A 27,947-nucleotide genomic window follows, 5' to 3' on the forward strand; every position below is an offset into this window, starting at 1 on the left:
AACTTTGCATTAGCATTTTTGGCAGCCACCTTGAGATGATTTTTTGAGTTTGCATTAAGTTAAAATACCTCAGTCTTTCCCTAATATTCATTGATAAACTTTAACATACTTTAATATTTGAAACAATTGTTACGTTATTATGTTTTCTTAATAATTTCTCATGTTGTTCGTTATATTTACTATGCTTTGTGTCCATCTTCCTTGCAAGGTTTTTTTCTGTTTTAATAGTGTTTTTAAAGAACTGGCTTTTGGTTCCTTAATTGCTTGCTCATTTGTTTTCTTTCATAATTTTCTGCTTTTATTGTAATTCCATGCTTTGGGATTATACCTTTTTGCCTTTATTAATGTTTTTGAGTTTGTGTTTTTTGTTAATATATGCATTTAAGGCTATCAGTTTTAATCTGAATATCATTTTAGCTGATTTCCCTACGTTGTATTCTTTTAGTACTTCGTTGGTATTTTATCACTGATTTCCTCCTACATCTAAAAGTTTTTTTTTTATTTATACGGAGATAATTTTTCTGTCATCTTGTTGGTATATTTATTACATTATGACTACAGAATATAGCCTTGTGTTTTTTTTTTGTCTTTGAGTTTGTTAAGATTTTCTTGTCGCCATATACATGGTCAATATTGATGTACATTGGCTGTATTTGTGAAAAAATTATATTTTGGGTTTATTGGGTATACAGTTCTATTTATTTTTGTTATTCTGACGTGCTAATGGGTTGTTCATTGCTTATTACTTTTGTGTTCTTCATCCATAGATTTATCTCTGATTGTGAATTTATTAGTTTTTTCCTGAATTATTTAAACTTGTTTTATCAATAGAACATATCTCTTTTTTTTGTTCTATTACTTGATTTTCAACTTGAATTCTTTTTTATATGTCATATATAGGTTTTATATGTATACCCACCCTTTTTTGTGGTACTATTTGCCTAGCGTATCATTTTCTATCCTTCTGTTTCAACCTTTCTATGCTGTTATTCTAAGGTATGTCTCGTTTATAGTGCATAGCTAATGATATTTTTGTTGTTTTACACGCTTGAAACCAAACCCATCAGGTTTTTCCCTGATTGATAATTTTCTTTATTTTTGCCCCATATTCTGCAACCTGTTAGTTAACTTACACATTGCAATTATCTGGATAAATAACTTATTTATTTTAAAGATGATTGATCTCAGTTATTTCAGTCTGCTCAAGAGTTTTACTTGTTTTTTGGAGCTTTGCTAATTTCCTTATCTGAATTTCTTCATAGGTTCTTCTGCTGTCTGGTCTTGTACTTATATTTATATATAATCATTTTAGCAAAGGTCTGCATTCTCTGTCTTTGCTCAGAAGTAATATATTTATTTCCTCACTCTTGCTGACTTCTAGCTTTGCTAGCTATAGAATTCCGCAGTGAAAATAACTTTTCCCATGAATTTTGAGGATATTGTTTTTTTTTCAGCTTTCAGTATTGCTGATGACAAGTCTGATGCCAGTTTAATTCTTTCTCTTCTGTAGTTAAATGATATTCTAAGTTATTAATATTTCCATATAATGATTTTCTGAAATCTTATTGCAGTATGCCTAGGTGTCAAAAAATTTTATTTTGCTTATTTTAATTTAGTTTGTTTTGGGATTCAATAGACCTTTATTATTGGAAAACTTGTATATTTTTTCAGCTTTGCTGATTTTTTTTTAAATTTTCTTATTTTTTCCCTCCTTTTTTTCTTGTTTCTTTTTTTTTAGAAACTTGACTTAATTGAAAGTTGTTTCTTCTGGGTATATTTCTTATGTGTTTGTTTGTTCTTGTGAGTGTAATATCTTCTCATACACTTAGAGGATTTTTTAATATACTATTTTAAAATGTCTTCTGTTTATTCTCCTACTAATTAGCTAGTGTTTTTTGTGGGGTTTGGCACCTGACCTTTTGTTTGAATTCTTGAATGTATTCATTTTTGTATTTGAGATTTCCTGTTTTACTTTGGCTGGATGCTGATGGTTCAGGTGATTGTGAGTGGTGGGGAAGTGGTACTTGCTACACATGGGATATGCTGATAATTTGTCTTTGGGATGGTAGCCTCCATGTCTCTCCGGGGGCATAGTGTCTATATAAGTTACTACCCTAGCTGCATTCACAAATGTGACTGCTGCCCTGGTTTAGCACTAGCATGGAAGAGAGAATGTCTGATGAACTTAACTGTTCAAATACCAATTACATGAGTGAATTTTCATGTGATGATTCACACTGGCGTATCAGGTCTAAATTGAAAGTCTGTATTTGTATCGCCTTGTGTCTGTGTAAGTGAGGTACTTTTAACTAGTTTGACATTTATCCTTTTAGTCTTTAAAATATCACTTGCATGCCTGTATACATGTTTAGATTTTTGTGTGTTTTAAAATATAATGGCATAAAACAGGAAACATTTATTGACTGCTTACAGTATCTAAGTACTTTCTATTTATTATGTCATTTAATTCCCATAACATTTCCATGAAGACAGACTTTGTTATTTCAGTTTCATAGATGATTTTACTGAGGTAAGGAGAAGATATATATTTTAGATAGATAACCAGGAAATAATAGGATTAATATTTAAAAAGGTATGTCTGGTCCTGGTATTTGCACTATTAATTGCAAGAGTTCTGCTTTTTTGGTGTGCTTGATAATATTTCTCAGAGATTTTTTTTTAAATTCCTGGGATATTAAGGGTTTTTGTTTTTGTATTTTCTATGACAGTGCAGCACTAGGCATCCTGATATATTCCTTTGTAAAACATGTTGATACATTGTTAGATAGATACCTTAAAGGTCCTTTGCTGTGTCAAAATGATGCACAATTCCTGCTTGTTTGTCCTTAAAAATGGATGTGACAGTTAACTCTTCTGCTTATGGTACATAAGACCGCTCATTTCTGTATATTAATGCTAACCACAAGTAGTTGCCAATCTGATGTTTAAAAATGTATTTTCTCTTTTTGTTTTGTCTTTTTTTGATGATTAGGTTGAATGCCTTTTCTTATATACGTTGTTTTATGAATTGCCTGCTCATGTTTTTGTATTTTTTTTCCAACTGTTTGTCCTTTTCATTCACTAATAGATTTTCTTTTTTATTCTGAATACTAATCCTATATCACTATGCCATTTTTTCAAGTATTTCTCCTAACTTGTGGTTACTTGTAGTACTTTCTGTGCCTTTGAATATTTATATTATTTTATGTCTAGTGTCTTTGCTATTATGCTTAACTGCTATTTTGATAGATTTTCCACTATTTATTTCAAAATCCATTTCTTCCTTATTTGTTATGTTTTGTTTTGTTTTTGTTTGAGACAGAGTCTTGCTCTTGTCACCCAGGCTGGAATATAGTCGTGTGATCTCGGCTCACTGCAACCTCCGCCTCCTGGGTTCAAGTGATTCTCCTGCCTCAGCTTCCTGAGTAGCTGGGATTACAGGTGTCTGCCACCACGCCCGGCTAATTTTTGTAATTTTAATAGAGATGGGATTTCACCATGTTGGCCAGGCAGGTCTTAAACTCCTGACCTCAGGTGATCCGCCTGCCTTGGCCTCCCAAACTGCTGGGATTAGTGGCGTGAGCCATCGCGCCTGGCCTTTCTTTCTTGTTTGTGATGCTTCTCTGTCATAGTTACATTTTTTATTGTTTGTGTCTGTCTTTTGGATGATTATTCTGTTGTACTCTTTTTTTTTTGTACTTAAGATAATAATGTTTTGTTATATGCTGTCACATCTGAGAGGGCAAACATTTTTCATTACTTTTGGTTTTCAATTTTTTCCCTGTTTTTAGCATTGTTTCACTTAGAGATTAAGTTTTTTTTTTTTTTTATTTGATATGGAATCTCGCTGTGTCGCTCAGGCTGGAGTGCGATGGCGCTGGGCTCACTGCAATCTCCACCTCCTGGGTTCAAGCAGTTCTCCTGCCTCAGCCTCCCGAGTAGCTGGGGTTACAGGCATCCACCACCATGCCTGGCTAATTTTTGTATTTTTAGTAGAGACGAGGTTTTACCTTGTTGTCCAGGCTGGTCTCTAACTCCTGACCTCGTGATGCGCTTGCCTCGGCCTCCAAAAGTGCTGGGATTACAGGCGTGAGCCACCGCGCCTGGCCTCAGAGTAAGTTTTAAAAGCTAGTCATGCTACAAAATATCTAGGTGGAATTTTCTTTTTTTTTTCTTTCTTTCTGTCTGTCTTTCTGTCTCTCTCTCTTTTTCTTTTCTTTTCTTCTTTCTTTTTTTTTTTTTTTTTTGAGATAGGGTCTCGTTCTGTAGCCCGGACTGGAGTGCAGTGGCATGATTATAGTTCACTGCAGCCTTAACTTCTGGGGCTCAAGTGATTCTCCCACCACAGCCTCCCAGGGAGCTGGGGCCAGAGACACATGTCACCATACCTGGCTAATTTTTAAATTTGTTGTCGAGATGGTGTCTCGCTGTGTTGCCCAGACTGGTCTTGAATTCCTGGGCTCAAGCAATCCTCTTGTCCCAGCTTTCCAAAGTGTTGGGATTATAGGCATAAGCCACCATGCCTGGCTACAGTTACTTTTAAAAATTCTCCTTTTTTTTCTTTAGTCACCTCCCTAACAATACTTCTAATAAATTTTATCCAGGAAGAATTGATTTTTTTTTTTACATTGAGTCTTAGCTCTAATATTTCATAAGACAGTTCTAATATGTCATGTAAGTGTTTCTAGATACATTTTTCTTGCCATTCTGATTTTTTTTTTTTTTTTTTTTTGAGACAAAGTCTCCCTCTGTCACCCTGGCTGAAGTGAAGTGGTGCGGTGTTGGCTCACTACAACCTCTGCCTCCTGGGTTCAAGCGATTCTCCTGCCTCGCTTCCTGAGTAGCTGGGATTCTATCATGCCTGGCTAATGTTTTGTATTTTTAGTAGAGACGGAGTTTCTCCATGTTGTCCAGGCTGGTCTTGAACTTCTGAGCTTAGGTGATCCACCCACCTCACCCTTCCAAAGTACTAGGATTACAGTCATGAGCCACAGCTTCTGGCCTGAATGTTTTCTTTATTGTATGTTCTGATTCCTGTTTGAGCTTTTACTGCTTTGCTCAGGATTTTCACAACGTATTGGATATAGTATGCATACCCTTTGTTTTGTGTTTAAGAGAAATGTCTGTGGTGTTTTATTACTATGGTGTTTTTTTGTGTTTAAGAGAAATATCTGTGGTATATTATTATGGAATTTCTTGTTAGTTTGAAGTGATCTTTATCAGCTAAAGGAATGATTTTTATGTTCTTAATTTTTATTTTTATCAGTGCTTAATTTTAATTTTTATCAGTGAATGAGTGTTGAAACATTTAGTGTCTTTTCAATTTCTGTTAAGAAATGAGTTAATTTTTGTTTACCCCTTTTATATTGTCAATAAATTTCCTAATATGCTTTAAAAATTATTAGAGGTGTTTAAAATGGAAAAACAGTGCAGTTTAGGATAAAGATGTTAATCTCATCTTTTAGTAGTTAACCAGGAATATGGGGATAAAGGAATTAGAAGAAAATGTATAGTTTCTTGCCTCCTGGCCTTAATGATCTAACATAGTCACAGTCAAGCTCCGCAAACTGCTCTTCTAGTCTCTCTAAGCACTGTTCTTTGCACAGTATATTTATTGAATTGATTGTTGTGCTGTTAACAGTGAGGTGGCTGATCGAATTTTTTTCTGTTTACCAGTCAAATGGCTTCAGACTCTTTATGTCAACAGTAGAAAAGATGATTAAAAATTTAGAAGAGAAATATGGTATTTGGAAATGCCAAAATAAGGTCCTAGATCTGCATTTGTGAACCCTCCAAAAGAGCTTAGTTATATGTACTTGGTGGCTTACTGCATTTATCACTGAATTTCCTTGGAATTTTTCTCCCCTGCTTCTCTCTCTCCACCTCCTCCTTTTTATTTTTTTTAATTCTGGAGGCTCTAGGCTCAGTTAAATATTTTCATGTGGCAGAGAGCCAGATTTCCAATAGCCCTGAACTCAGCATGCTGCTGTTGCTTAGCAACTACTTGTGAAGTCTTGTGGCTATAACTGAATTATAAATAGGGTTATGAGCAGAAGTGCAATTGAAATTGAGATTGGAAAGAAAGGCATACTCTTTTTTCCCCCGTCTCACTTGAATTTGAGTGATTTTTTTTTTAAATGCAGAGTCAGTTTTCAGAAATCTGGCTCATAAACATTGGTAATACTAACCCTATCAGGAAGACAATATGGGCATCTTTGTAATTACACATTTGTAAGCTTTTTTTTTTTTTCCAGTGCTAAACAGTCTATAATGGAGACATGGCAGTTCATGGAAACTAGAGAACAGAACTTCTAATTTTCATGGTCATACATGTAGAAAAATATCCATATATTGTATTACTGCTGTATTTATCTTCCACATTTACATTAAAATCTACATACAGGAACACTTTATTAGATTATGTTCTTGTACTTTTCATCACATCATTTCTTTAGAGTGGCTTAAAAGTTGTCCTATAATCATGACCACAGGCATTTGATGAATATTGAATACATGAGTAAATCAACCTATCTTTATTATTGCTTAAACAGTACATTTTTAAGTACACTTTATTAAAATGTTATCAGCAAAAAACCTGAAAGGTTCTTTAAGGTCTTCTGATTTAATTTCCTTATATTTCACATGGAAAGCTTTAGACCTAACGATGTTAAATGATTTGCCTAAGATCTGTCACACCCTGGTGTGTGTATGTATATTTGGTTTTTTTGCATTGGTCTCTCTTACTGTTACATATTTCACAACTCTCTTTTTTTTTGCACTCATATTTCATCAGTTTACACAAAATTTAATTGAATTCTGTAATTTATTAAAAAATGTACAACTTAGTAACAAACACAACTTACATGAACAGGTTTAGTTGAGAGCAGAAGACCATGGGTATCAGTCAATAAATTTGTAGAATGGATGGAGAACACTGGCTTATTTGATATGATGATTAGGAGGTTAAGAGAGTTTCCAAAGTATAGAATTTTTGGTCAGAACTCTACAGATTTTTTTTCAGGTTCCAAAAGATGAAACTAAGTGGCAATTCTTGGTTTTGGGTAAAGAACTCTGTGCTTTCTTAAAATATATTAAGCTTTTGTTAATCGCTTTTAACAGCCCATCCTATGAAACTAAGTCGATTGCAGACATTTGCCAGAAACAAGTAGATTGTATTCTTAGGCATTGTTGCTAGGAAAAATTTAGAGTGGAAATGTAATTTTTTCTTTTGCTGCCAGTGGAGGTGCTGGTTCATTCTTTGTTGTATGCCCAGTAGTAGAGATCTTGCTATCAAAAGTGTAAGTTTCTTTGAAAGGTTTAACTGAAGGAAGATGTAGAATTATAAATAGAATTGGCTGGAAAATTTGTGATAAAAAATAATTTTAATTAGATCTACAAAGAGGGATAACCAGCAATATTGCTCTGCTATAGAAGATAAATAGTTGGTACAAAGAGGAATTTGAATTTCCCCCATAATATGGAAGAGGATTTAGGGTCTTTTTTCTTTCATCTTTTTTTTTTTTTTTTTCTTTTTTTGTGACAGGATCTCACTCTGTGGCCCAGGCTGAAGTGCAGTGGCACAATCATGGCTCACTATGACCTTGACCTCTCAGGCTCAAGTGATCCTCCCACCTCAGCCTCCGGAGTAGCTGGGACCACAGGTGTGCACCACCACACCCTGCAAATTTTTAAATTTTTTTTTGTTGAGACAGGGTCTCACTATGTTGTCCAGGCTCATCTTGAACTTCTGGTGCCTCAAGCAGTCTTCCCACCTCAGCCTCCCAAAGTGTTGGGATTATAGGCGTGAGCCACTGCACCCAGACATCTCAGCTGCCACTTTAAACTCCTGTGGGTTTTTAGTAGGGCAGTTGGAAGAGAAGAGGAATAAGATAGAGATCCAGGGTGAAGTTCCTGGAACTCTCTAAACTATTCTAAGGCATTTTAGTTGCTATACTAATTGTTCTAAGGTGCCTTGGTTATTCAGTTTCCCTCAAATTTTGATTGGTATGTGATGTGTAACTGCTTTGAATAATGTTTTGCAAGCATCATGCCTTCTTGCTTTTCTTGAAACAAAACTGGCCAGTATGAGCAAAAATTATTTTAAAAGCATTAAAACTAATTTAATAAAGAAAATGTGAAATTCCAAGACATGTTTAAAGTGATATTTGATATATGGGATTATTAAATGTTCTCACTTGTATTGCTTTGTTTTTTTTTTTTTTGAGATGGAGTCTCACTTTATTGCCCAGGTGGAGTGCAGTGGCGTGATGTCAGCTCACTGCAACCTCAGCCTCCTGGGTTCAAGTGATTCTCCTGCCTCAGCCTTCTGAGTAGCTGGGGCTACAGATGTCTGCCACCACGCCTGGCTGATTGCTGTATTTTTAGTAGAGTTGGGGTTTCGCCATGTTGGCCAGGCTGGTGTCGAACTCCCAACCTCATGTGATCCACCTGCCTTAGCCTCCCAAAGTGCTGGGATTACTGGCGAGAGCCACCGCGCCTGGCCTGTAGTGCTTTATTGACAAAATCTGATATGTTTGTGATATACTCTTTTCACTAGTTGTGACTCATAGGTTTATTAATATTGCTTTCCTTGCAATGAGGATAACAGTATAAGTTAAGAACTATTTTAAGATATTTTAGATATAAATATAATTGTGGTTAAATTTTGGATATCTGTTGCATATGAATGTAACATTAAAAAAAAAGTAAAATAAGCTAAGCTACTTTTCATGTAGACCAGTGTTTAAAATAACAGTATTTATGGTTTTTTTTTTTTTTTTTTTGAGATGGAGTCTCGCTCTTTTGCCCAGGCTGTAGTGCAATGGCATGATCTCAGCTCACTGCCACCACGCCTGGCTGACTTTTTATATTTTTAGTAGAGACAGGGTTTTACCATCTTTCCCAGGCTGGTCTTGAACTCCTGACATTGTGATCCACCCACCTCAGCCTCCCAAAGTGCTAGGATTACAGGCGTGAGCCACCATGCCCGGACAGTGTTTTTAAAAGCTTGGTTAAATTTCATTTAAAAATCTAACCACTGTTAAATATTTGGTTAAAAAGAGCCTCAGTTGGTGGATTACTCGTATAATTTTTACCCTTCCTCCAATGGAGCTTTTGTTACTTAAAATGGTTCTGTGTTCCTATATGTTTTAAAGGCATTGTTTCTAATCTTTAGTTCATGATTAAAATAAGTCCTCTACATATAATTTTTATATTAAGTGTTTGGGCTTTCGTAGTGTCAAATATATGAATTCATTTTGCATTTTGGATAACAAGTAGTGACCAAAGAAAACATTTTAAAATTAATTTGTCATTTCATCAAAACACACTACTGGATGGTTTCATATAAGAAATGCATAGAACAAGTACATTAATAAATAGCATTGGTTTTAACATGACTTGGCTGTCAAACCAGCCATTCATTTCAGCAACTGTAATTTAAATTCTTGAAATTAAAAGGTTTTTTTTTTCTTTTTTTTCTCTTTCTTATTTATTTATCTATTTATTTTTTGGTTTGGTTTGGTTTGGTTATTTCCTACTGATCTGTAATCCTCTTCATGATGTTATATTAGACTATACATTGTTTGCCATCTTTAGGAATTAAAATCCACTCCATAATAAATTTGTACTGTACAGAGAGACATGCCTATTAAGCATTATTAGGTTGGAAAGGTAGAATGATGAAATGCATGCTGTTATCTGGGTAAAGGAGTAAGAAATTTCAAGTATTGTCAACTTTAACATTACTCCACTTTAGGCAAAGTTGAAAAATCAATAGCGGTGTTGTACAGATTATTTATGTGCATGGTTAACTTTTACTTGACACAATCTTAAGATAATTTGTTTTTCTAACTGATAGAAATTATTTTAACTTAATTGAGAAAATAATTATTGAATGCCTACTGTGTATAAGACACTACTTTTTGTGGAAAGAAGTTTGTGTTAAAGTATAAGGCATACTTCCTACCTTATTTTGAAGTCTGCTTTGGTAAGTTATTTAAGCTTTGTATTTTTAATACATATTAAGCAGTTTTTTAACCAACAAATCTGATTGACTCATAAACTTGCAGAAAAAAAGTGCTAGGAAAAATGTAGTACTGTTTAGAATTTGAGATTTTAGAGAAACTTTAATGTATTAGGACTGTGATTCAAGTGTTTTATGATTCTCCTGTAAATAGAAAAACACTTAAATATATAGATATTGATGTGCACACTCACACACACACACACAAATATATATAGACAGTGGCATGTTTCTTGAAAGTGGCCCATTTATTTAGCTTAACATTCATTTCTTTAATTGGCACCTAATAAGTAAAGGTGTCAAGTTAATATTTTAGGTGATGAAATGCAAGGCACATATTTTTTTCCAAGAAAATAGAGTGTTTTTGCTGGAAGTTTTGCTTTTATATTCGCATCTATTCTAAGATTCCTGCTAGCATATTGTTTCTATTTTTAGGCTGTTGCCAGGCAGATTTAAAATTTCTTCTCTTATGGCCGTCTAATTTCTATCTTCCTGATTGGTTACATGATGCTGCTTTTATTAGCCAACCACAGTGACTATGCAAATTGTATTTCAGTTTCTGTTGCTGTGAAAGAACTGATAAGATGGCTGCAGGGGGCTCCCTTTGGGGTATGTTTTTTATTTTAAAGAGGGTTTTCATCAATATGTAGTAAGAAGCAAAGGTAGATTTCTTTTAAAGGGGCATTTTATTTTTGAAATGGGAAATCAAACTAAGCAAGCTTTATAAAAGGCTGAAAAATGCCTCTCTTGTGTATTTGATTAATTTTAATGCTGCTCTGTTTTGCCTCTATTAGGCAACTTATAAATGGGTATATTTTATTACTTTTTGTATGTAAACATGCCAGCATGCTAGTTTACAAGTCTGTTAAAATGTTCTAGATTATTGTCTTTGCTTTCTAAAAGAATAGTTTTTTTCATGTAGGAATTATTTTAGATGTCAGTTACGTGTACATAGCGCATCATTCTTTTAGCCAATACTTAATTGTATTCTATGTGCTCAACACTACGTAGTTCACTAATATTATACTAGAATACTTCATATTCTTCTTCTTTTGTGAAATGACCTCAGAAGCACATCATCATGATATCAGCATATTTAAGATGTTTTCTAATATCAAAGCTTTGGACACTTAAAATGTATTAATTTTCCCTGAGATTTGACAGAGATTAAAATTTGAAACAAGTAATAATTTTATACTAGATACTCGATAAAAATGTCAAAGTGTTCCATTAAACAATACATAAATGTAGTATTAGAGTCCATTTATAATAAAAATTTCTAAAAGGATACCTTCAGAGCATTGGCAAATACAGAGAATGGTGGCAGAACACGGCATATGAATAAAAACAATATTGATAAAATGTGACAAAGCCATATGTAACATCAGAAAGTTCAAGAAGTATACCTCATTTAAAAACATTTATCATCATTAATTACATATAAGGCCTTTTGGTTATAGTACCACTTTATAATAAAAGAGAATGTTTCTGTTTCACTTAAGACTTTCTAGTCTTTCTGGTAAAAGATAGTTAATTGAATTTTCCATATGCGGAAGACTTTATTAATATTTGCTCCTGGAGGGGTCACCTGTGTCATGCTTAGTACTGCTTTGTCTTTTGTTTTTTGTTTTTAAATATCTTGCATGAGTATTTTATGCCCATTACTGCAATCCTGCAAGATGAGCATACTGTAGAATTATGTACCATTTAGGACAGGGAAAAAGAGTAATGAGCTCATCCAAGATGAGGACATAAGAGAACAAGGCTGCTGCTATTTTACACATACTGCCTTTCACCACCAATATAATCACAGATACACTTGTTGGCTTAAAAATGTGAACGCTCTAAAGTATAAACCAACACTCGGTTCTCTTGGTATAGTTGTTCTGTCCATGTTGGAAGTGTGACCCAGTAAAGGGGTTTAGGTTAAAAATAAATGAAAAACACTCAACTGAAGTTCTGCTATTTTTTAAAAATATCTAGTTTATTGAGATACAATTCACATGTCATACAATTCATCTGTTTAAGTGTATAATTCAGTGGTTTTCAGCATATTCACAGTTGCATAATCACCACAATCAATGTTTGAACATTTATATTACCCTATAAAGAAATCCTGTACCCTTTGGCAGCCAACCCTTATTTCCTCCCAAGCCCTCCAACCCTAGGCAATTGGTAAGCCACTTTCTGTCTGTATAGATATAGATTTGCCTATTCTGGACATTTCATATACATTAGTCCCCCCTTCTCCACAGTTTTCGTTTTCTGTGGTTTTAGCTGTCTGTAGTCAACCGTGGGTAATATTAAGTGGAAAAATTTCAGAAATAAATAATTCATAAGTTTTAAATTTGGCACTGTTCTAAGTAGTGTGATGAAATCTCATGCCATTCTCTTCTGTCCTACGTAGGATATGAACCATCCCTTTGTCCAGTATGTCCAGCATATCTACACTGTAGACGCTACCCACCCATTAGTCATTTAGGAGATGTCTGGGTTATTAGATCTGTGCTGGTATCACAATGTTTGTCTTAAAGTCACCCTTATTTTATTTAGTAACAGCTTCAACGTGCAAGAGTAGTGATGCTGGCAATTTGGATATGCCAAAGAGAAGCTGTAAAGTGCTTCCTTTAAGTGAAAAGATTAAAGTTTTTGACTTAATAAAGGAAAGAAAGAATCATATGCTGAGGTTTCTAAGATCTATAGTAAGAACTATCTTATACTTCTGTGAAACGAACAGTATATTGTTATAATTGTTCTATTTTGTTATTAGTTATTGTTAATCTCTTACTGTTCCTAATTTATAAGTTAAATGTATGTATGTATGTATAGGAAAAAACATAGTATATATAAGGTTCAGTACTATCCAGTTTCAGGCATTCACTGGGTGTTTGGGAATGTATCTTCTATGGATAAGGGGGAATACCGTAAATGGAATCATTCAGTATGTGGCCTTTCGTGACTGGCTTCTCTCACTCAGCATGTTTTCAAAGTTAATGCATGTAGTAGCATGTACAGTACTTCATTCCGTTTATGGCTGAATGATACTCTGTTATATGGATATACCACATTTTATTTATCCATTCATTAGTCACAGGGCATTTAGGTTGTTTCCAGTTTTGGGCCATTATGCGTAGTGCTTCTATAAAGCATTTGTGTACAAGTTTTTGTGTGGACATATGTTTTCATTTCTCTTGGGTATATACCTAGGAATGGAATTGCTGGATCGTATGGCAACTCTGTGTTTCACATATTGTGGAACTGCCTGTTTTCCAAAGCAGCTGCACCTTTTTGCAATCCCACCAGCATTGTATGAAGGTTCCAATTTATCCATATCCTTGCCAATACTCATTATTCTTGTTGATTATAGCTGTCCTGGTGTGTGTGAGATGTTATCTCATTGTGGTTTTGACTTGCGTTTCGCTGATGACTAATGATGTTTACTGCCTATGAACTATTGGCTTATAAAAGCCATAGCATTAGGAGAAAAACCTAATGTAGGTGACGGGTTGACGGGTGCAGCAAACCACCATGGCACTTGTATACCTATGTAACAAAACTGCACATTCTGCACATGTACCCCAGAACTTAAAGTATAATAATAATTAAAAAAAAAAAACAGAAAAAGAAAAAAAAAAGCCTTTTTGTGGAAATGCCTATTAAGTCCTTTGCTCATTTTAAAATGGAGTTATTTGGTGTTTTATTATTGAATTGTAACAGTTTTTATATATTCAAGATACAAGTCTCGTATTGGGTATATGGTTTGCAAGTATTTTCGTCCATTGTGTGAATTGTCTTTTCACTTTCTTAGTGGTTTCCCTTGCAGCACGAACAGTTTTAATTTTGATGAAGTTCAGTTAAACTTTTTTTTTTTCCTTCTTCTTTTATTGCTTCTTCTCTTTGGGTCATATCTAAGAAACCATAGCCTGTTCCAAATTTATGAAGATTTTATGTCTTTGTTTCCTTCTAAGATTTTAGTTTTAGCTCTTAAATTTAGGTCTTTCATTTATAGGAATTAATTTTTGTATAAGGCAAGAAATAGGAGTCCAACTTCATTCTTTTGCATGTGGCTATCCAGTTTTTCCAACACTCTTTGTTTAAAATACTATTCTTTCCCCCATTGAATGGTCTTGTAACCCATGTCTAAGACAATTTACTGTAAAAGTGAGGGTTTATTTCTGTTCCAAAATATATCCTAAGGATATACCTGTCATTTTACTGGTAGTATCACACTGTCTAGGTTATTGTAGCTTTGTAATAACTTTTGAAAATGCAAAGTATGAGTTCTCCAAGTTTATTTTTCTTCTTCAAGATTGTTTTGGTTGTTCTGGGACCCTTGCATTTTCATATTAATTTTAGGATCAGCTTACCAGTGTCTGCAAAGAAAATAGCTAGGATTTTGATAGAGATTGTTTTGAACCTGTAGCTTAATTTGAAGAGTGTTGACATCTTAAGGATTTGAGTCTTTTGATTCATGAGTATGGAACGTCTTTTATTTATTTATGTCTTTAATTTATTCAATAGTATTTTATAGTTTTCAGAATATTAAGTTCTGTACTTCTTTGGCAAAATTAATTTTTGATATTACTCTAAATGAGATTGTTTTATTTTTGGATCATTTGTTTCAAGGGTATAGAAATGCAATAGATTTTTATATGTTAATCTTATTATAGTGAACTTTGTTAAACTCTTATTCTAATAAATTTTTAGTTGATTTCTTACTATTTTCTATATACAAGATTTTGTTATCTGTAAATAAAAATAGTTCTTTCTTTTTTTTTAAGTTGTATGACTTTTGGCTGGGTGTGGTGGCTCATGCCTGTAATCCCAGCACTTTGGGTGGCTGAGGCAGGTGGATCACCTGAGCTTGGCAGTTTGAGACCAGCCTGGCCAACATGGTGAAACCCCGTCTCTACTAAAAATACAAAAATTAGCCAGGCTTGGTGGTTCACACCTGTAATTCTAGCTACTCAGGAGGCTGAGGCATGAGAATCACTTGAACCCAGGAGGCGGAGGCTACAGTGATCTGAGATTGTGCCAGTGCACTGCAGCCTGGGTGACAGAGAGAGACCATGTCTCAAAAAACAAACAAACAAACAAAAAGTTGTTTGACTTTTATTTCATTTTCTTGCCTAATTCTCCTGGCTAGAACTTCTAGTTCAATGCTGACTAGAAATGGTGAGGGCAGATATCTTTTGTTCTGATCTTAGGGTGAAAGATTTCAGTCTTTGACCATTAAGTATGATAGCTGTGGGTTTTTCCTTGGTGCCCTTCATCAGGTTGAGGAAATCCTCTTCTATTCTTAGTTGGTTGAGTGAACTCTGCTCTTAATTGCTATGTTAAATTAAGGATGAGATAATTTAATACTTAGAAAGCTGCTGGTAATACTCTTGTAGCTAATACATGAAGCAGTCAGCAGGCTGGTGAAATTGGGGAGGGAGTCTACTCTCAGGTCTCATTTACTGAATAGATAGGTATTACCAGTGATCTTAAATGGCATCTCCATTTTCAAAGAGATAAAGAAGACAATTGCTGAACATTCTATTAAAATGGTACCAAAACTTAAATGATGAAATGCATAAGAAGGGTTCCTGTGCTGAAGAAAACAACTTGGTACTGAATTGGGTGTCTGCTTTACCTTACCAAGTTAAAATTACTATTTGTGTAATTATTGATAGTAATATAATTATTGATTTATTAATTCACATCATATGTAAAGTTGAAATTATATAAATTATCACATAAACTAATGAGAAAAGGATATGTTTTGTTATAGTGACTCACATATATTATTCCTCGATAAGCATCAGTTTCTTTTTCTCCTTTCAAGGTGTGTAATAAAAGGGTTTTTTTTCAAGGTGTTAATAAAAGGCAGAATTTATAAGGCATGGTTGGGAATAATAAACATCAAATTCAAGATTACGCTTATCTTTGCATGTAGGAGTCAAGAATGGAGAAGAAGGAGTAAGCTGTTGTGTTGTACAGGGCACTTTATTTTTATTTCATAATAAAAAATTATATGTGTCAGTATAGCTAAAACTTGGGCTAGAATGGAACTTAGCAAGCATCTGCCCTAACTTCTTCAGTTTTACAGTTGAGGAAACTGAACTCCAGAGAGTTAAATTGATTTATTCTGTGGTGGTTGTATACTAATGTTAGAACATGGAATAGAACCTAGTTTTGTTAGTTCAGAAGTCTTTTTGTTATGCCAAGCTTTTTAGAATATGTGTATTTTAAAGTGTGATAGTTTGCATGATATTTTATAATTATACTTCTTTACAGCAAGAGGATTATATGTCCCTACCTTTTGCCATGTGACATGAGGTGTTTCCCCTTGGGAGATTTTTTACTTCCCATGCCCTTAGTGACTAATTTGGTTTTAGCCAATGGAATGTGATTGAAAGTAATGTACACCATGTCTAAGCAAAAGCTTTAAAATAAGCTTGTCCTGCCCAGGGCCCACAGGCTGCGTAGAGCCCAGGGCTGTTTTGAATGTAGCCCAACACAAATTTGTAAACTTTCTTAAAACATTATGAAATTTTGTTTTTCAGCTCATCTGCTATCATTAACGTATTTTATGTGTGACCCAAGACAGTTCTTTCATTGTGGCCTAGAGAAGCCAAAAGTTTGGACACCTTAGCTAAAAGCTATTGTATACTGTATATCTCTGTCATATTGGTCTTTTACCTCTGCCACAAGGCCTAGATGGGGTGAGGGGGTGCTGTTCCTTCAGCCTGGTGTCCTAGAATAATGAAAAAGTATACAGTTATTAGCCAGTGAAATTTTATTGTTGTTGTTGCTGCATTATCATCTAGTAAAAGGTGACTGACACAGAAAGTTAGCTGTCCAGCTTTTCTCTTTAGGTTGGGTTAATAAGAAAAGTAAGAGTTATTTCCAGGCATTTGAAGGATTTACATCTTTCAACTCCTCATACCTCATTCTGGGTGTTTTACTTCACCCAAGCAAAATGTGAAAAGTACGTTTGGACAAATGATTTCTACTGCTGGTTATTTATTTATTTTTTTAATGAGACCTGGTCTTGCTGTGCTGCCCAGGTTGGTCTCTACCCTTTAGGCTCAAGCAGTCCACTGCCTCAGCCTCCCAAGTAGCTGAGATTACAAGTATGTGCCACTGCGCCCAGCTCTGGACAAATGATTTCTTAAATGCCTGTGGAGATAAATACAAGACCTTCTGTAACTTCACTCCTTATCTGCATAGGGATAGTAGAGTTTGGCAAGCTAGTGAGTAGGGCCTTGATGGAAAATTGGCCAATTTTCTAAGGGGGTGTAATTTGCTCTATGTATTCTAAAATGGCATTTGTTGGATCAGGTCATTTAATTTTATTTTGCCCATGTAACACAATGATCCCAAAAATTGACTTGGAGAAGTAATTTTAAGGTATCTTATGTTTTTATCATGTGGACCATTCCAAAATTTCTGAAAACATAGCACTGAATGCAACAAGAAGTTAGATTGTAGTGACAGTTCTGGCTTTGATGTAACCAAACTTTTAAGGACATGATTTAGTCCTGCCTTGTCTAGGGAATTGTTGGTAACCTTGTCTAGGGAATTGTTGGTAAAGCAAACTCCCAATTTCCTTTGTGGTTGGTTATTTTTTACAATTTAGTTTGGGGATATTGCATTCCACATTTTGGTCGGTGACAGGCAGAGGGGTTAATTTGTGAAAGTGTCAAATATTATGATCACTTGATAACTTACTCAACTGAGTTTATGAGTATTTGATAAACAGATTTCACCACTTACTGTTTTTTTTTTTTTTAAGATGGCAGGATAGCTAGTGACAGTTATTTTATACCAGTTAAGAGAACCGTAGCTGACAATGCAACAGTGTAACATCTGTTTACATAGCCTTTATGTTATACTGGGTATTATAAGTAATTTAAAGATAATTTAAAGTATACAGCAATATGTGCATAGGTTATATGCAAATACTACACTACTTTATATAAGGGACTTGAACATTGTCAGATTTTGTTATCTGTAGGGAGTCCTGGGACCAGTCTCCCACAAATACTGATGGACATGGTATTTAAAATAAAAATTTCAAAATCTTTATACTAAATTTGAGCAGATAAGTATCAAAGTGAGTGAACAGATTCAGTAGTCTATTTAATGGGCAGTAAGCAGTAAAGCAGATTATTAGCATCTTTTGTGCAACCCACTATTCTTTATGATTTTATTTTTAAGAGTATTGCAAATTCTCAAGCAAAATTTAGAAGTGTAAATAAAATCATACAGTTTTCAACTGAGAATGGGATTCTTAAAGAATCTAATAGCAGAGTTGCATTTCTAAAGAGGTTAGAAATTATCAGCATAAAGTGATTATTTAATATTTAATTCAGCCATTTAATGAAAATAAACTCAAATTAAAATTATTTTCAGTAGAAAAATGAATGAAATTTTTATTCAGAAAAATGTTGTACTCTCAGGCAACAGCATGAATATAATTGGAATGCCTTTGTCAAAGATAGAAATGCCATGTCCACTTAAAAGGTTTTGCTTGATGTTTTCTAAGCTTTTGCTTTAGTTTTATTTTGAAGTATACTTCATCAGATATTCATTACTTTGAATTAATACAGCATTTGTTTTGTCTATGTGTTGTATATGCTTTTTGACCCAACAATCGTGGTACTTAGTTAAGTCTGTTCTTGGAAAGCAGTACAGACCCTAGTTTATTTAATCAAAGAAACCCTACCATGACCTGTTTTTCAAACAGAGCATCTAGAGTTATATTCCTAATGTTTCCATTTCATTGTTCACCTTGATTTTCACATCCTTTGCATTTTTAATAGAGCTCTTGCCCTCATCTTCTTCCCTTGTTGCTGGGCAAGGTTTGTGACACTGATGTCTGATTGGTTTTAGACTATTTCGGCTTTGAGCCAATCAGACAGTGAATTTCAGTTCTCTCACAGGACTGAAACATTGAAGCAGCTGTTGATATATTTTTCCTGTGGGGAGATTATATAAACTAAGAGTATGGCTGCAGCAAGCTCCCTCTTGGGTATGTTTGAAAAATTACAAGGTTCATCTGTAAGGAAGGGGGGAAATGAGGTTTATTTTTAAAACTTGGTTATTAAGAACACCTAATAAGTAGTGAATTTGAGAAAAAAATTCTGATAACAAATTTTCCATTTTTATTTTATAATCCTATATTTAAAGAACTATAGAATGGTGTAATATAATAAAAATGTCTTTAATTTTCATGAATATTTACTTTGTAATCCACACATTTGTTTTATAATAAAGCTTTGAAAGGATATCTCATATAACCTTTTGTAACTTGCTGCGAAAGGCAGTTAAGGAGAAAAGGATGTAGTAATTGTACTTATACCACTTAATATAGGTTGTCCAGAATCAGACATTTAGATTTCATTAGATGAATTAAACTAAGTCAGTTCAGTGCAGTAGACAGCACAACACTTCATAATACTATCCCTAGTAATCCTTTGGGTCCAGAATACTATTAATTTTTGGAATTGGAAATCTGTAACAATAGTGGTAGATGGGTATGAAGATTTTTTTTTTACTTGTCTGGATTTAAGGTTTTGCTAGATTTATATATTTTATATATATGGTCTATGGAATTTTTAAAAAGAAATTTACATTTGAATTTTGCATTGTATAGAAAAATATGTTCTTTCGTATATTGTCCATGTTTGACTTATTCCTCAGGTAGGAAATTAATTTATATTAATGTATATTTCTTGAAATGTTCATGGATATTTATTAAAGCAAATAGCATAAAAGATGTAAATCTTATCCATTTATGTGTGTGGTATATTTAATGCATGTTACGTGGATTTAGGGTTTTATGTAAACTGTGTTCTAGATTACTTATTTCAAACAAAGAACCACACTTAAGTATTGCAGATACAGTTTTTGTTTAACTATGTTTTTCTGACCTTATTGTCTGTCTCCTGTTGCTGGGCAGGAATCAGAATGCTGGCTGCTGATTGGCTGAGTTTGTGAGCAGCTCTTGAACAGCCATTTAAATTCTTGAGCTTTTTGAGCAGGCAGATTGTAGGCTAAGACATAACAGCTTCCCTTTGTTGTTTCATTGCTATGATCTCTTGCTAGAAAGAAGTGGGTGGAGGAGGATGAAGCAGAGAAGAGAGTAATGTTTTCATTTAAAGAAGAAGCTCGTTGGGCTTTCCTTAAAAATATTTTAAAAATAATTTACCAAAAATTTGAAAAAAAAAATTCCAAGCCAGAGAGACTTATTTGCAGGTAACATACCCTTCTCTGGTTATTTAAATATAAATTCCTATAGAAAAAGGTTTTATTAGTGATATTATTTCCCCAGAGTTCTTGAATATACAGAGACTTAAAAAACATTATTTTGACTCTCATCCTCATGAAAAAAATACTTTCAGGAGAAACTAGTTCATCATGTTTTGCAGTTACTTTTAGACATGGCAGACATCTTCTGCCGTAAAATACCAATGCTTTTTTTCTGTGAAAATGAATTACAGTCATGTGAAAGCTTTCTGATTTGAGTTGCCACCTAAAATACTAAATGTACTAAAATACATTTATTTTATAGAATAGTTTTATGAATGGCATCTTAGTTCTAGGCGACAGTACTAAAATGATCCTTGAAAGTGTTTTGCACTGGTATTACAGCCATGGAAACTTGTTTGCAGGTAACACACCCTTCTCTAATGTGTATCTTTCTCAAATATGCTTTGCTAATGCAAAATACATTTCTAAAAGCAGACTGCTGATTGGTTTGTACAGATATGGCTGAACTAGTTTGAACTAATTGTTCGTGTTACTTCCTTATTGCTTTGTCTGTTTTTTATTATATTTAGAACCCGTAAGATCTGGTAAATGGCTGTAGTGTGCTCCCTTGTGGGTATGGATGGTAGTTATTCTATAATTCTTTTTAGAGTGCTTTATTATTACTGAAGTTAATGACAATTTTATTGATAAAATCAACTTTTCTTAAATTATATATTTTTATTAAATATTATTTGGTGGTGGCAATTTAATATTAACTGTGAGGTTTACATGTTGGATTTTCTAATTTATATAAAAAATACCAAAGAGGAATTTGTCTTAGACTCTTTAGTTTATTCCTAAAAACATTATCCTGAATATTTAGTTTATTCCTAAAAACGTTATCCTGAATATATAGATGGTGATGGTTATAACATTTATTGAGTTCTTACTACATTCCAAGTGCTTAATGTATAGAATCTCATTTAGTTCTCATGGCAACCTTTGTGACAGGTGTTGGTATTAGTCCCTTTTTAAGGTAACCAAAACTAAGAAATTGATGTTAGGTAATTTGCCCAGTCTCACACAGTAGGTTTCCTGGGAGAGTTGGAATTCAAATCTGTGAATCTGTCTACAGTCTACAGAGTTCATGTTCTTAATTGGGTTATTAAAAGTTATGAATTTTTTTAAAGGAATGCTTACTTTTAATGTAAGAGTTCATGTTCTTAATTGGGTTATTAAAAGTTATGAATTTTTTAAAAGGAATACTTTTAATGCAATTGGTAATAACTACCAGCTGTCCATCTAATATCTGAGAAATGTGGATATTATGAGGCTAAAGTTCAAAAGAATGGCCTTTCAGTATTTTGAAATACTTAAAGGGTAACTATACTACTTATATTATAAACAATTATTTTGTAGTTTTGGAATTAGTAAGGAAAAGTGACAGCAAAATACAATGCATTGTATCTGTATCTTTTGCAGAAAATTTTGCAGTTAGCAAAACTTTGTAATGACGGGAAGGGAAAAACCTTGAAGGTGTGAAATTTTAGTCTGTAATTAAAAACCCTTAACATAATGTTTTGTATTATATTATACAAATTTTGTATAATTTTGTATTAAGGTTTTGTATTATTATATATACATTTTGTATTAAGGTTTCTGTTTAAATGAAGAGTAATTTTTCTAAATAGTTGATTTAGTTATATAATTCAAATAAAATGGCTAGAATAAGAAATATGTTCTAAGTAATTGGCTTAAAGTGAGAGAATGAATACAGAATGTATCACAGTCTAGAAATTCTCTGACAAAGTGCTAGAATCTCAAGCTGAATTGGCTTCCAGCAAGTAGGCTAGGCTTATTATTTTATGCCCTTCAGCCAAAGACCAGCAGGAACACCTTTGTAATTGAAAAAGTTAGGTTACTATTTGCTGCAGGGAGGAAATAATGTTCACTATGGGGAAACTGTAAGGCACATCAATCAGTAAGAGGATGTTAGAAAAAACCTAGTATAGGATTTGAGTATAGTATAGTTTGGGTTATTTTGGGGAGAGATTAAGGAAGTAGATCCTTATCGTGGATTGGGTGACATCAGAAAGTGGGGGCACTTCTATACTTGGGTATCTCAATACATTTTATCTATATAGGGAGGACAGACTATTACAAGATAAAGCTGTAATTGATAAAGAAGTTGGCCGGGTGTGGTGGCTCACACCTGTAATCCCAGCACTTTGGGAGGCCGAGGCAGGTGGATCACGAGGTCAGAAGATCAAGACCATCCTGGCTAACACGGTAAAACCTCATCTCTACTAAAAATATAAAAAATTAGCCGGGCGTGGTGGCGGGCACCTGTGGTCCCAGCTACTCAGAAGGCTGAGGTAGGAGAATGGCATGCACCCAGGAGGTGGAGCTTGAGGTGAGCCGAGATCACGCCACTGCACTCCAGCCTGGGCGACAGAGCGAGACTCCGTCTCAAAAAGAAAAAAAAATAAAGAAATAGCCATCACTCATTTAGTGAGGGGGGATGTTTGGAATTTTGTGGGTTGCACAGTGACCTTGTCTGACTTGAATGTTCTCTGAGTTGGTTTTATGTCCAACCAGAGAACAGCATGGCTTAACTGTAAGCATCAGATCCATTAACAACATTGAGCCCTAACTGTGAGTATCAGTTAAGTTTCCAGGCATCAGGGGCTGCTTTTCTTTCTTTCTCAGGCCAAAGCAAATGTATTCTACCATATCATTCCTACTGGTGATGGTAATGGTAAGTGACTATCCAATGTGAAAACAGTATTCCTGCCTCCTGTACATCTTAGTCCTTAAAGAAATTTTGTTTTATTCTACTATTGATTGATGACATTGTTTTTCTTCAGAACCACATCCTTGTGCTCTTTTGTTTGCCTTTATTGCACTGGCCAGATGTTAACAAGGAAATGGTTACAGGAAACATCCTTGTTTTCTTCTGATCCTATTTCAATATCAGACATGATATCTCTAGTTTTCTTGGTAGATAACCTTTATCAGATTTGAGTAAGTTTCCTTGTATTCTTAGTTTCTGGCAAGTTGTAATTATGCATCAGTCTTGAATTTTGTCAAATGAATATTCTGTATTTGTTGAGGTAATCCTTTGTTCATTTTGTCCCTCTGTTCTGTTTATGTGGTGAATTAAATAGCTTGATTTGTTTTGTGGTTTTCTTTTTTGCTTAACAGAAGTTTATCGTCTCGGAGTTCTGGAGGCAACACATTTGAAATCACGGTGTTGTCATTGCCATTCTCCCTCTGAGGGTGCTGAGGAAGGATCTGTTCCAGGCCTCTCTCCTAGCTTCTGGTAGTTGCTTGGCTTGTGGTACCATAACTTCAATTGTCACATGGCATTCTCCCAGTGTGCATGTCTGTCTGTGTCCAGATTTTCCCCTTTTTATAAGGACACCAATTGTATTGGATTAGGGCTCACTTTAGTACCCTTATATTACCTTGATTACCACTGTAAAGGCCCTATCCGAATAAGGTCACATTCTGAGGTACTGGGGCTTAAGACTAATATCTTTCTGGGGATGTGGGATGTGGGATGCTGCACAATTCAGTCAGTAACATCCTGGTACCAGACATTCAGTTTAGGCAAAACTCGTAATTGTACACTCTGCTGGGCATGAAATAAAGTCAGAATGCATCATGGCTTGTTCATGGTCAACACTGCTTGATTTTTGAATGTGAAATCAGCCTTGTATTTTTCTAAGTGAGCTTCACTTGGTCAGAATTCATTACCTTTTTAAGAAACCTACTTCTAAATAAGTCATAGATGAAAGAAGAAATCATGATGGAAATTAGAAAATATTTTAACAGAATAATGTAAATGACACATTAAAATGTGAGATGCAACTAAAGCAGCTCTTAGAGGGAAATTTATAGCTTTATATGCACACATTACAAAAGAAGAAAGATTGAAAATAACACTTAAGCTTGAATCTCAAGGAAAAGGATGACATGTTAAGCTCTTTCCAAGAAAAAGTAAGTGAAAAGAGATAATAAATATTAGAGTAAATAATTAAAACAAGAAAGCAGATATAAAACTAAGAAATATCAGCCAAGTAAAGGTTCATACTTTAATAAGTGAATAGAATTGATAAAACTATAGCACAACTTACCAAAAAAAGAGAATACACACACACACACACACACACACACACACACACACACACACACACAAAACCTTTGTATTTATTTTGAAATTTTTTTGTAGTGGCATTACTGAGATAAAACCACATATCTACTATTCACCCACTTAAAGTACAATTCAGTTATTTTTAGTATATTCACAGAGCTGTATAATCATCACCATAATCAATGTTAGAACATTTTCATAACCCTGTAAAGAAATCCTGTACCCTTTAGCAGCTACTCCTCATTTTCTCCAGAATCTTCCAACCCTAGGTAGTCACTGATTTACTTTCTGTCTCTAGATTTGCCTACTCTGGACATTTCATATAAATTGAATCATTCAGTATGTGGCCTTTTGTGACTGGCTTCTCTCACTCAGCATATTTTTAAGGTTTATGCATGTAGTAGCATGTTCAGTACTTCATTCCCCTTTGTGGTTGAATGATATTCTGTTGTAGGGGTATGGCACATTTTATTTATCCATTCATCAGTTATGGAACATTTAGGTTGTTTCCAGTTTTGGGCCATTATGAGTAGTGCCTCTATAGAGCATTTGTGTACAAGTTTTTGTGTGGACATATGTTTTCATTTCTCTTGGGAAATGAATGGAATGGAATCACTGGGTCATATGACAACTCTGTACTTCACATATTGTGGAACTGCCTGTTTTCCAAAGCAGCTGCACCTGTTTGCAATCCCACTATCATTGTATGAAAGTTCCAGTTTTTTCACATCCTTGCCAACACTCATTATTCTCGTTGATTGTAGCCGTCCTGTCGTGTGTGCAGTGTTATTTCATTGTGGTTTTGACTTGCGTTTCCCTGATGTCTCATGATGTTTATTGCTTATGGACTTTTGGCTTAGGGGTCTCTTTCTGGAAATGTCTGTTCAAGTCCTTTGACCATTTTTAAATTGGGTGATTTATTATTGAATTATAGCAGTTCTTAGATATTCTAGATATAAAAGTCTGTATTTTATATAAATATATATTCTGTATTCTAGATATGAAATTCTAGATTTGAGATAAAAGTCTTATCAGGCATATGATTTGCAAATATTTTCTCCCATTGTTGTGAATTTTCTTTCTTGATGGTAATCTTTTGTTAATATGTTTATAGTTCTGCCAATCTAAGTATGCTTGGTTGCAAATGTAATCTTTCCTTACATGTTTCTTAATTCTTCCTCCTTTTTCCTTTATCTCTATACCTGTTATTTCCCTACTGTTTTTGTTCTTACACTTTTATTTTTCTTTCTCATTTTCTTCAGGTACTTTTTTTTTTTTTTTTTACTTTATCTACCTTTTTTTTGCTTAAACATCTCCATACTCTGTGAATTCCATATTGAAAAAAAAAACTTGTCCCTTTTCCCCCTAATACTTTCTAGTTGATTTTCTAGTAGACTATGGCCATTTTTGATTTTGTATTACACAGATGCAGTAAATATGATAATTAGTATACAACAAGCAGTAGGTTTTCTATGTCTTAAACATTACATGAAGTATGCTGCTTGCATCTAAGATCAATTTGTATTAAGTCTACAATTAGGTGGCTTCTGTTTCAGTTATTAAACTCTCTTTCTCTTTTTTCTTAAAGATTCAGAATGGACAGTTTAGAAGAACCTCAGAAAAAAGTCTTTAAGGCTCGAAAAACGATGAGAGTGAGTGATCGTCAGCAACTTGAAGCAGTGTACAAGGTCAAAGAAGAACTGTTGAAAACTGATGTCAAGCTGTTAAATGGCAACCATGAAAATGGAGATTTGGACCCAACCTCACCTTTGGAAAACATGGATTACATTAAAGACAAGGAAGAGGTGAATGGCATTGAAGAGATTTGTTTTGATCCTGAAGGAAGTAAAGCAGAATGGAAGGAAACACCCTGTATCCTAAGTGTTAATGTAAAAAACAAGCAGGATGATGATTTAAATTGTGAACCTTTGTCTCCCCATAATATAACTCCAGAACCAGTCTCTAAACTGCCTGCTGAACCAGTTTCTGGTGATCCAGCCCCTGGTGATCTGGATGCCGGAGATCCAGCCTCCGGAGTACTGGCCTCTGGTGATTCCACCTCTGGTGATCCCACCTCTAGCGAGCCCTCCTCTAGTGATGCTGCCTCTGGTGATGCAACCTCTGGTGATGCCCCTTCTGGTGATGTGTCCCCTGGTGATGCCACCTCTGGTGATGCCACTGCTGATGATCTCTCCTCTGGTGATCCCACCTCTAGTGATCCCATCCCAGGTGAACCGGTCCCTGTTGAACCCATTTCTGGTGATTGTGCCGCTGATGATATAGCCTCTAGTGAAATAACTTCTGTTGATCTGGCTTCTGGAGCACCAGCTTCCACTGATCCAGCCTCTGATGATCTGGCCTCTGGTGATCTATCCTCTAGTGAACTGGCCTCTGATGATCTGGCCACTGGTGAACTGGCCTCTGATGAGCTGACTTCTGAATCAACCTTTGATCGTACCTTTGAACCAAAGTCTGTACCAGTTTGTGAACCAGTTCCTGAAATTGACAATATAGAACCAAGTAGCAATAAAGATGATGATTTTCTTGAAAAAAATGGAGCTGATGAAAAATTAGAGCAAATTCAGAGTAAAGACTCATTGGATGAGAAAAATAAAGCTGATAATAATATTGATGCTAATGAAGAAACTCTAGAAACAGATGATACAACTATTTGTTCAGATCGACCTCCTGAAAATGAAAAGAAGGTAGAGGAAGATACTATCACAGAGCTTGCTCTTGGAGAAGATGCTATATCTAGCAGTATGGAAATTGACCAAGGTGAAAAGAATGAAGATGAAACTTCTGCAGATCATGTAGAAACGATTAATGAAAATGTTATTGAAGATGACAAAAGTGAGAATATCTTAGAAAATACAGACTCTATGGAGACAGATGAAATCATTCCTATTTTGGAAAAGCTTGCGCCTTCTGAGGATGAACTTACTTGCTTTTCTAAAACATCTCTCCTTCCAATCGATGAGACAAATCCAGATTTGGAAGAGAAAATGGAAAGTTCTTTTGGTTCACCATCTAAACAAGAAAGTAGTGAGAGTTTGCCAAAAGAAGCCTTTCTGGTCCTCTCTGATGAAGAGGATATTTCGGGTGAAAAAGATGAGTCTGAAGTTATATCGCAAAATGAAACGTGCTCTCCAGGTTAGCATATAACTTAAATGTTAAAGATTTTTTATTGACTTTGATGAACTGTTTAATAAAACATTATCATAATGTTTTAAATTTATTTTAGCTGCAGAGAAAGTTGAGAATAGTGATGACTCTATAGAAAGATGTCTTAACTTCCTAGAATTCAGAATTAGTATGTCTACTCTGTGAGTAGCATTGTGCTAAATACTAAGAAGGGAGATAAAATAAGTAGAAAATATGCCCTTATAGTCTGGAAATAGAGATGAAGTAGAGCACCATAACACTGAGATAACAGTTTAAGTTAGTACATAATTGACTAGAGTTGTAGCAGTTCTTTCCTGCTATCACTTAGCGAACAAATAACTTAGAACTAAAAGCCTAATAGTT

General features: G+C 34.5%; 1 protein-coding gene across 7 annotated transcripts in view; it reads left to right on the forward strand.

The window, feature by feature from the left end:
* The window catches only part of ATF7IP (activating transcription factor 7 interacting protein), a 116,157-nt gene that overhangs the window by 12,808 nt on the left and 75,402 nt on the right, over positions 1-27,947 (forward strand). For 2 of the 7 annotated variants that reach the window (XM_014347106.4, XM_034935409.3), the window contains exon 2: positions 26,008-27,572. In XM_014347106.4, coding sequence (XP_014202592.3) covers positions 26,008-27,572 — 1,565 coding nt within the window. Of the gene's footprint in view, positions 1-10,611; positions 10,634-19,022; positions 19,044-21,254; positions 21,300-23,562; positions 23,586-26,007; positions 27,573-27,947 lie in introns of those variants that run through there. The other 5 variants (XM_034935411.3, XM_063593006.1, XM_055095426.1 and 2 more) reach the window with 5 other exon arrangements.

Source organism: Pan paniscus, chromosome 10 (genome assembly GCF_029289425.2).
Source record: "Pan paniscus chromosome 10, NHGRI_mPanPan1-v2.0_pri, whole genome shotgun sequence".
NCBI classification, from domain to species: domain Eukaryota; kingdom Metazoa; phylum Chordata; class Mammalia; order Primates; family Hominidae; genus Pan; species Pan paniscus.